Below are 10,000 nucleotides of genomic sequence, written 5' to 3'. Positions count from 1 at the left end.
TGGACGACCCGAGGTTCGACTACTTCCAAATCGTGCCCCTCGACGGCCACTCGTCCCTGGAGGCTCTCCCGGCCAACGTCTTCGGGGGCAAGACGTTCCACTGGCTGTGGATCGGTCAGACAGACATCGCCACCGTCGACCCCAGCGCCTTCGCTGGTGAGGCCATTCAAAAGTCGCTCTCCTTGTTTTCTTTAAGATATATATATAAATAAATAACTCTTCCATTTATATTTCTATATCGAGTCTTGCGTGAAACTAGGGCCGCCGAAGAGTCAGGAATCCGGGTAGAATCCCTGGAAATTCCTCACGTTTTGGGGCTCGAACGCAAGGCCGTCGCGGGGCCGGAATCACGTCTCCAATATTTACTCTGACGACATTAACTCTCCTCTGTTTCCATCAACAATGGGACTTTTGTAAAACACAACACGTAGACATATACAATGGGTGTAGGGAAGGGCGTACAACACATACAACAGGAGCGTATGCAAACATTCGGAGGTTTAATGTCATGTCACACCAGCTCGGCCGCAGCCGGCCACCCTCACGCCCGTCCTTTCGCCCCCGCGGCCTTTTCGCTATTTCAAGGTTCGTGAGTAGTGTTTGCCGTCGCCCCGTAACCTTACTTCGCGCACGCCCCACGCCCACGCCTTCACGCCTCACACCCGGTAATTAAACCTGAAATAACACCCGCTCGATCTGTTTCCGCCTCGAGGCTCTGCGGCGTCCCGGGCGACCTTCGGGAGAAACGTTTCTGGTTCTTGCACCTTGCGAGAGTCTCTGCACGATCCACAGGCGTTGCAGTTCGACCATTAGTGAAGGCTGGGAAGCTGAAACTGGTAATGATAACCGAAACTAGAAGCTTGAGGGTAACCGAGTGTCGAAACGTTATAAGCAGGTAAAGAAAGCGAGCCGAATGCCGACACATGGAAACAGGGTAAGGTAAAAACAACAGAAAACTAAAACACTAAATATGACAAAGCAACATTAACTGAACACTATGACACCCACAAATATAAAGAAAGAAAGAAAGCATCACAAGACGACGCACTCTATGACGTCCCCACCCTCCCCCAGGGATGGAGGAGACCCTGCTGGACATCACCCTGGGCGACTCCAACAAGCTGACGGACTTCCCCTTCGGCAGCGTGGACGCTTACAAATACCTGTACAAGGTGTTCCTCTCCAACACCCAGATCACCAAGATGGACCACGTTGCCCCCGCGCCCAACCTGGCCGAGGTCAGACCTTTCCCCCTGCCTTTGTAATACATCTATCTATCTATCTATCTATCTATCTATATATATATATATATAGTGTGCGTGTGTGCGTGTGCGTGTGCGTGTGCGTGTGCGTGTGCGTGTGCGTGTGCGTGTGCGTGTGCGTGTGCGTGTGCGTGTGTGTGTGTGCGTGTGTGTGTGTGTGTGTGTGTGTGTGTGTGTGTGTGTGTGTGTGTGTGTGTGTGTGTGTGTGTGTGTGTGTGTGTGTGCGTGTGCTACCATTTTTCACTCGTTCTCTTCCCTTCCCCTGACCCGCGCCGCCCAACAGGTGAGTGTCCCCGGGAGCAAGATCACCAGCGTGGCTCCTAAGGCGTTCGCCGACCTGCCCCGCCTGGCCCGGGTCGACCTCAGCAGGAACCCCCTGACGGCGCTCGAGGACAGCTGGTTCGCGACCACCACGTCCGAGTGAGTCGGGGATTTTGCCTTTGCTTTTATTTTGCTCAGAGTGAGTTTTCTTTTCTTTTTTTAACTTCTTTCGTTTATGATTTTCAACGTGTGCTTATTCGTTGAGTTGGTGTGTGTAAGACTGAATAATATGTATACAAATGTGTTCACAAATGTGTGTACGCACGTATGTATCATGGATGTGTATATGTATTGTGCATGCATGTATGTGTAAATATTTTATATAAATGTTTACTTTCCCCCTTTCCTTCATTTTTTTCTGAACACGCTCTGAGGTCAAAATAAACCTTCCCTTCCGCAATCAGGTTTCCGAGTTTATATACCGTATTTTATCTCCAAATACCACAGCCAACCCCGCCGCGGAATATATTGAAATTTTGCTAAATTTCTTCGCCATTTACACCCTCTGAATATGCAAATCATCGGATTAAGAAGCCTCTTTTTTCTCTTCCCCGAGAATTTGCGTTTAGACCAAGAAAAGCTACTTGCCATTGTTTCATTATTATTCTCTTTGTTTATAGATTTTTTTTCCGCTTTTCTATTTCTACCATTTTAGTCTTTAATGCGATACCCTCCCGTTGCCTTTACAGTCTCAAAACAAACAGACAATAAACTCAAAAATAGAAATCCAAATACACAAATAATTGCAATGAAAGTATACAATACAATCGCTAAATACAAATATAAATGTCTGAAGTCAAGCGGACAAACATTCCACTCAGACATAGACAACTTCATTTGTTAAAGAAGAATGTTTCACCGAACAACCAAGAAACCCTTAGGCGACAGCTGTTACAAGCACGAACCTTTGTTGACACTAAAGTATGGATATCATGCAATAGAAAAAAATATTGGCAATGATGAGAATATAAGTTAACAATAATAATAATGATGATGATGATGGCAAGCAACAGGACTGAGATGACAGACACATAAATATTCCTGTATGTTTTCGAGATCCTTCAGATAGTATGATGCGATGGAAGGAGGGAAGGAAAGAGAGAGAGAGAGAGAGAGAGAGAGAGAGAGAGAGAGAGAGAGAGAGAGAGAGAGAGAGAGAGAGAGAGAGAGAGAGAGAGAGAGAGAGAGAGAGAGAGAGAGAGAGAGAGAGAGAGAAGAGGAGAGAGAGGGAGAGAGAGGGAGAGAGAGGGAGAGAGAGGGAGAGAGAGGGAGAGAGAGGGAGAGAGAGGGAGGAGGGAGGGAGATGGAGAGAGGAAGAGAGGAGGAGAGGGGGGAGGGGGAGGGGGGGAGAGAGAAAGATGAGGCAAGAGAGAAAATAGATAGAAGATGCAAGAAGAGAATGCATACCGAAAGAGAGAAGACAAAAGAGGGGGTAGGAGGGATTCCCCAACGGCGGGCGGTTCCCTCGGGCAACAGAAGGCCAGCTGGTCCATCTCTTACAATGCAAATTACGGTCGCGGAACAGGTGGTCGAATCGAGTTTATCGATCAAAAGATTCATTTACAATGCTTTTACTCCTCTCAAACTCGCCGAATAAATTTATAGACGTTTCATCTCTGCGCCGGTCGCCTTCCTAAACCTGCACAATTCTGCACAATTCGCATCATCACCTGATCCATTTCCAAAGCGATATCATAGAGGGTAAAGAGCAATATCATAGAAGGTAAAAATTATGCAGAAACTATTAGTTTAGATAACATCGAGAGAAAAATAAAAAATAAAAATTGAATTAGAAGAAAGAACATGGATAACAATAACAATTAAGTTACATTTCAAATCGCAACGCAGATCTGACTCGGTGTCTGAAAAATATCTTGCTTTGAGAACACTATAATATAAAACCGTAAATTTCGCTGCAAATTATACTCTTAAACTTCTACTTCATCGACTGGCATGCGGGGCTTGTCTGGATTAAGAGAATTTTATATCTTAGATAAAGAGATAAACAAATGAAGGACAATATGGAGATGGAAAGAGGATAGAATGTGATAGAGAGAGAGAGAAAGGGGGGAAGACGAGAACGAGAGAGAGACAAAGGGGGGGAGGGGAAGACCAGAACGAGAGAGAAAATCAAACTGGAACTCGAATCTTAGGCATACAAAATAAAATAAAAATCGAAATACCAGTTTTAAACATTATCACTAATATATAATCATTTTGAAGCTCTAGATTGCTGTTAGGAGACTCATCTCTCCCTCAACTCCTCTCTCTCTCTCCCCTTCAGTTATCCAACCTTCCCGTGGTACAATAACGAAGGACGCAGATTAACGCCTATAACGTGACGTCACGGGGAGATTTTCGCCTGTGAGAAATTAACCACCCCTCCTCCTCCCCCTTCTCCCCCTCTCCCTCCACCCTATTTCTCCCATCTCCCATGTCCCCAGTCTTTCTCTCCCCTACGTGCTTGCTTGCTCTACCTTTGAAATCCAACTTGTGCTTTTTATTTCCGATCATGGGAGGTGCTTGCTTGCTTGCCTAAGTGTCGAGGCGCTGCGATTCTTGATGCGAGATACCGTTATAACCGACCTTCACTTATATATAAAACCGGATCTTTACATACACGTAGAAAAAGTAAAACAAAAAAAAGCAGGACAGGTTATTCAGGTCTATCAAACATACTCGCACGCACGTGAAGGGACAGGTACAAGCACATATACATGCATACATATATATGCACTAACTCACACACGCTTTCTCACCCTCTCTCGCTTTTTCCCTCTTCCTCCTCTCTCTTCTCTCCTTTCTCTCGCTTCTTTCTCCCACTCTCCCTCTCCCCACCTCCCGCCTTCTCTCTCTCTTTCTCTTTCTCTTTCTCTTTCTCTCTCTCTCTCTCTCTCTCTCTCTCTCTCTCTCTCTCTCTCTATATATATATATATATATATATCTATATATATATATATATATATATCTATATTATATATATATATATATATATATATTTCTCTCTCTCTCTTCCTTTCTATCTCCCTCTCTCCTTCTCTTCTTTTCTCTTTTTCTCCCTCTGTCTCTCTCAAAATTCTCCTTAAAATATATATACTCGGACAAACTGCGAGAGGCTGTGGACGAGGAGCTAAATCGCGTTGTTCAGGGTGATAAACACGCTTAAGAAGTGTGTTTATCACCCAGAGCAACGCTAAAAAAGTGTTACAGAAGATAAAGAGCGAAGGCACACTGCTGCCCCACCGAATAATGAAGTCGAAAAGTTATAGCGTTTGTTTTTCTTTGCTGTTGTCTTAGGTAACGAGTTCTTTTATTTATTTATTTATTTATTTATTTATTTATTTATTTATTTATTTGTGTGTGTGTGTGTGTGTGTGTGTGTGTGTGTGTGTGTGTGTGTGTGTGTGTGTGTGTGTGTGTGTGTGTGTGTGTGTGTGTGTGTGTGTGTGTGTTTGTGTGTGTGTGTGTTTTGTTCTTGCAAGTGCGTGCACTTGTATTTTGCCTCTGAGATATAGTTTTAAAGATCGTACATTTATTACGAGGGACAAGGATGCAATGACAATATCCAAGGTTGTAACAATGAAATACATGACGAGCGAGTTCATATCGTTTGGACGGTCCCAAGTCAGAGGATTACTAGCCAAAGACATTAATGTAGGAGTTCTATCAATAAAAAACCTGACACGCAATCAAAACTTTGAAACAGACTTCTGGAAACTATGAAAGAACAATCACAAAAGCCTCAATATTGATATGAAACTAATGAATCATCGCTTTCCATCTATCTCTTCTTTCCTCTCCTCGCTTTTACCCTCACCTCGCCCTTCTCCATCTTCGCCTCTTCCCCTCTCCCCCCTCCCCTGTCGCAGACCGTGGGTGCTCTACTTGGACGACTGTGACATCGCTGACATCTCCCCGGGGGCGTTTTCCGGCACTCTCCCCACCGGGATTTTCCTCAACGGCAACAAGATGACGTCCATTCCCGAGGTAAGTAACTGCGAATGTCGCCTTCCCCCTCCCTTCCCCCTCCCTTTCCTTCCCTTCGCTTTCGTCCTAAACTATTCTCCCCCCCCCCAATCCACACTCCCCCAACTCCCCTCCCCCCTTTATACAGAAATATTTCCAACACCTGGTTTAGTTCTATGAAACCTTCCCCTTCCCCTCTCTCTCTCTCCTTCTCCATCGCCCTCCTCTCCCTCTTCTTCCTAACTCTCTTCCTTCCACCCTTCCCCCGCCTTAAAACCACGCCCACTAGACCTTGATCTGCAACAGGATCATGGCCGCTGCCTCACGCCTACGGGTGCACGGGCAACACGTGTGAGATACAGTGCGTTGAGGTTTGAGAAGGAGACCGATAACGACATAGAGGGCGTGGGTTTGGGTGAGGGTGTGGGTAAGGGTGTGGATAAGGGTGTGGGTAAGGGTGTGGGTAAGGGTGTGGGTAAGGGTGTGGATAAGGGTGTGGGTAAGGGTGTGGGTAAGGGTGTGGGTAAGGGTGTGGGTAAGAGTGTGGTAAGAGTGTGGTAAGAGTGTGGGTAAGGGTGTGGGTAAGGGTGTGGGTAAGGGTGTGGATAAGGGTGTGGGTAAGGGTGTGGGTAAGGGTGTGGATAAGGGTGTGGGTAAGGGTGTGGGTAAGGGTGTGGATAAGGGTGTGGGTAAGGGTGTGGGTAAGGGTGTGGGTAAGGGTGTGGGTAAGGGTGTGGGTAAGGGTGTGGATAAGGGTGTGGGTAAGGGTGTGGGTAAGGGTGTGGGTAAGGGTGTGGATAAGGGTGTGGGTAAGGGTGTGGGTAAGGGTGTGGAGAGAGAGAGAGAGAGAGAGAGAGAGAGAGAGAGAGAGAGAGAGAGAGAGAGAGAGAGAGAGAGAGAGAGAGAGAGAGAGAGAGAGAGAGAGAGAGAGAGAGAGAGAGGGAGAGGATGAGAGAGAGAGAGGGAGAGAGAGAGGGAGAGAGAGAGAGAGAGGAGAGGGAGAGAGAGAGAGGGGAGAGGAGAGAGAGAGGGAGAGGAAGAGAGAGAGAGAGAGAAGAGGAGAGAGAGAGGGAGAGGGAGAGAGGGAGAGGAGGGGGAGAGAGAGGAGAGAGAGAGAGGAGAGGGAGGGAGAGAGAGAGAGAGAAAGAGAGGGAGGGAAAGAGAGGGAGAGAAAGAGAGAAAGTGTGAGAGAGAGAGAGAGAGAGAGAGAGAGAGAGAAAGAGAGAGAGAGAGAGAGAAGGAGAGAGAGAGAGAGAGAGAGAGAGAGAGAGAGAGAGAGAGAGAGAGAGAGAGAGAGAGAGAGAGAGAGAGAGAGAGAGAGAGAGAGAGAGAGAGAGAGAGAGAGAGAGAGAGAGAGAGAAGGCGCCAGGCACATCTAAGTATCTCATGCGACCCCAAAGAAGATGCACCAAGGTGGCTTCCTCCGCTCCGCCGCCAACCCAGATTCCCCAAATGGCTTGAACGTGTTTCCCCTCCGCTCATACCCAAGTGACTTCCATGCCAATGATACCCACCACCTCCAGGCTTTGAGATACTACAAATAAGAGACCACAGAGAAATTCAAGATAAATGGAAGGAAATGACGATTATTTAAATAAGCAATTTTACGGCATAACTTGCCTGTCTAATAATGAGAAAAACTGCAATTATAATAATCCCTAACATCTAGGGTGTCCCATGGTCAACAAAGACGAATCCAACGAATTCAAAACCAGGACAATAATACATAAATGAATCAAACGTGGCCTCCAAGAGCCTTTGTTCTTCCCTCTTTCCTGAAAATGTTTCGTCGTGACTCTTGCCCAAATGGAGAAATGGAGAAACTCCGTGTTAAAAAAAGAACGCCGGAAGTGAAACGATCTTCGGGGACAATTGGTCCACTCGGTCACATGATCCAGGTCTAGACTTTCACCAATTAGCACATTTTGGGGAACTGATTTTCCAGTGAGAAGTTGAGAAATATTGCTCTTTGCACATGAACAAGATACATAGACATAGAAAACACAACAGTATCTTTCCCGAAGCACAATACAAATCTAACATCATATTGCAAGAGGTTAGTTTCATTTCCCGACGCGCAACGACAGGTGATCCCTCAAGAGGCTCTCTTGCTTCGAGTCGCCCCTCACCTAGATGACCCAGGGACGACGCATCCCTTCCCCTTCCCAATCCCTTCTTCACTCACCTGTTACGCAACCTCCCTCCCCCCCCCCTCCTACACCGGCCACACCTCTCTCCAAAAGCTCCCTCCGCCTAAATGAAATATATCTGAATGCAAAGCTCTATTCTGCCTTCTCCCTCCCCCGCCAGGCCACTTTCCGCCCCCTGCTGGAGAACATGGCCTCAGCGACGTCCCTCGTGCACTACGTCGACCTGAGCAAGAACCCGCTGGAGTGCGACTGCGCCGTGCAGTGGGTGGCCCAGGACGCCGCGCTTTCGCCCTTCGTCAGGAATGCCGTGTGCAGCAATGGCGAGGTCGCAGGGACGCCCATCCAAGAGCTCCCTGCTGATTTCTTCAGCGGGTGTTAAGTGGGAGGAAAAAGGCTTGGTTGACCTCACACCCAAATGTATCCAAAGGAATAAATATTTCACAAACTGAATTGCTATTTCCTATCCCAAAACATATCCCTGAACAAGGGACATAAAACCAAGTATATCAATCCACAATCAAGCATCACAATAATCAATTGACCCAATTGTAAAAAAAAAAATCCAGATACAAAATTAAGAGTAAGAGGAAATAAAGAAAGAAAAGCAAGACCGACTTCCAATGGAACTATCGCCATTAAAAAATGGGTGAACTACATCCTTTGTATCCTTTTTTTTCTTCTTAATCAACTCACAACAGAAAATCTGGAGCGTCATTACCTTTTTCAAGGCCTCGACAACGAGAGGAAACGGAAAGCAGTGCAACATCATCGTGTCTTATGTCCTTAATGTTTCTGTTTTTTGTCGCTAATGGGAAGGATAATGATGTTGCACACACACACACACACCAGAGGCATTCCAACGGCGGGGCTTATAATCAGCGTCTTTGTGACTAGTGTGTGTGTGTGTGTGTGTGTGTGTGTGTGTGTGTGTGTGTGTGTGTGTGTGTGTGTGTGTGTGTGTGTGTGTGTGTGTGTGTGTTTTACCCCCACCCTCTTCTCCGTCCAGACAATTGACGTACCAACTAATTCTTAGAATGTAATGCATTTATATGGCGACGAAGATCGTGTGTTAATACCCGTTTGCAGTACATGTGCATATGTATATTCATTCTCATGAGCACGTGCATGTGTACACATACGTGCCCAGTCCGTGCCAGTCCATATGTCCTCTCTCGTAAACCAAAAGAATAAAGATAATCCTGCTCTTCCCACGAGTCCCTCTCCACTTCCTCCGGGGCGACAGGGCAAGAAGCCGTCACTTCGTCCGCCTGACCTTCGCGTCCGCCATTAGCCCCGTGATGGTCATTATGCCGGTCAATTAAGGTGAGACAGCGGTCCTCCTTCTTCGACAAAGTAATTTGGGTTTTGTCCATTAGCCGTTAGCTATTCTCGAATCGTAAGACTATTGTAGCATCATTATCATGTTTCTAGCATTGTCACTTCTTTAATTATTCGTAAATAAGATTAAAAATCGGGATCTCTGACTGCCTGGTTAGCAGCTTCACAAAAGAGCAACTCTGCCTTTTTTCGGGGGATCATTTCAGTATTTTTCACCATGATGCTGCTAACTTTAGCAGACATGCCCAATCCTACCTCGCCTATCAAAATGACTCTGTTTAAGTAAACCACACACACACACAAAGCACCCCCCCCCCTCCCAGAGCAAGACCCTCGTCCTCACCTTCCATGATATAGAGCATAGAGCCGATATCGCCCTCCTTGATGATGAGGGAGCCCGCCGCATACTCGACGCTGTACATACACTCGACGATCTCCTTGACTTGCGCCATCTCCAGGTTCTTGAGGAAGTCATTGTCGAGGATCGCCTGGCGGAGCAGCTCCTTCGATCTGTCGAGGGAGGGAAGACGGAGAGTGCGTCAGAGGGAGGTCAAGAACCATGATAATAATGATGGTAATAATCAAATTGATGATAATAATGATTATAATAATAATGATAGTAATAATAATAACAACTACAACAATAATAATATCAAGAAGAATTATAATAATAATAAATAACAATAACAATGCAATAATAATAATAATAATAATAATAATAATAATAATAATAACAATAATAATAATGATAAAAACAACAATAACCAAAATAATTAGATTAAGATGGTGACAAGAACTTGAGAATAATGATAACAATAATGACATAAAAGGTGGTGTACAGAGTCCGAGAAGTTTGGTGATGATGATAACAAATAATTAAAAAAAACAATGAAAATAATAATAAAAATGATAATAACAACAATAATAACGTGGCGATAGTGAAAGGATGGATGTGAAAAAAGA

At 45.6% G+C, this 10,000-nt stretch overlaps 2 protein-coding genes across 16 annotated transcripts in view; one reads left to right on the top strand and one right to left on the bottom strand.

Annotated features, from left to right (window-relative positions):
* The window catches only part of LOC122250829 (oplophorus-luciferin 2-monooxygenase non-catalytic subunit), an 8,853-nt gene extending 704 nt beyond the window's left edge, over positions 1–8,149 (top strand). Inside the window, exons 3-7 of the mRNA XM_086540963.1 lie at positions 1–156; positions 1,075–1,238; positions 1,546–1,682; positions 5,453–5,570; positions 7,860–8,149. The exon at positions 1–156 is cut by the window's left edge and continues 7 nt beyond it. Of these exons, the coding sequence (XP_086397089.1) occupies positions 1–156; positions 1,075–1,238; positions 1,546–1,682; positions 5,453–5,570; positions 7,860–8,078 (794 nt within the window). The 3' untranslated portion in view covers positions 8,079–8,149. The remainder of the gene's footprint in view (positions 157–1,074; positions 1,239–1,545; positions 1,683–5,452; positions 5,571–7,859) is intronic.
* Positions 1–10,000, bottom strand: part of for (cGMP-dependent protein kinase for) — a 712,760-nt gene that overhangs the window by 232,664 nt on the left and 470,096 nt on the right. For all 15 annotated transcript variants that reach the window (XM_086540961.1, XM_086540962.1, XM_086540959.1 and 12 more), the window contains one exon: positions 9,381–9,547. In XM_086540961.1, the coding sequence (XP_086397087.1) occupies positions 9,381–9,547 (167 nt within the window). The remainder of the gene's footprint in view (positions 1–9,380; positions 9,548–10,000) is intronic.

Source organism: Penaeus japonicus, unplaced genomic scaffold (assembly GCF_977035675.1).
Source record: "Penaeus japonicus unplaced genomic scaffold, GWHDUDI00000001_assembly GWHDUDI00000010, whole genome shotgun sequence".
Classification (NCBI taxonomy): Eukaryota; Metazoa; Arthropoda; class Malacostraca; order Decapoda; family Penaeidae; genus Penaeus; species Penaeus japonicus.
This window is presented reverse-complemented; position numbering and strand designations above follow the sequence as displayed.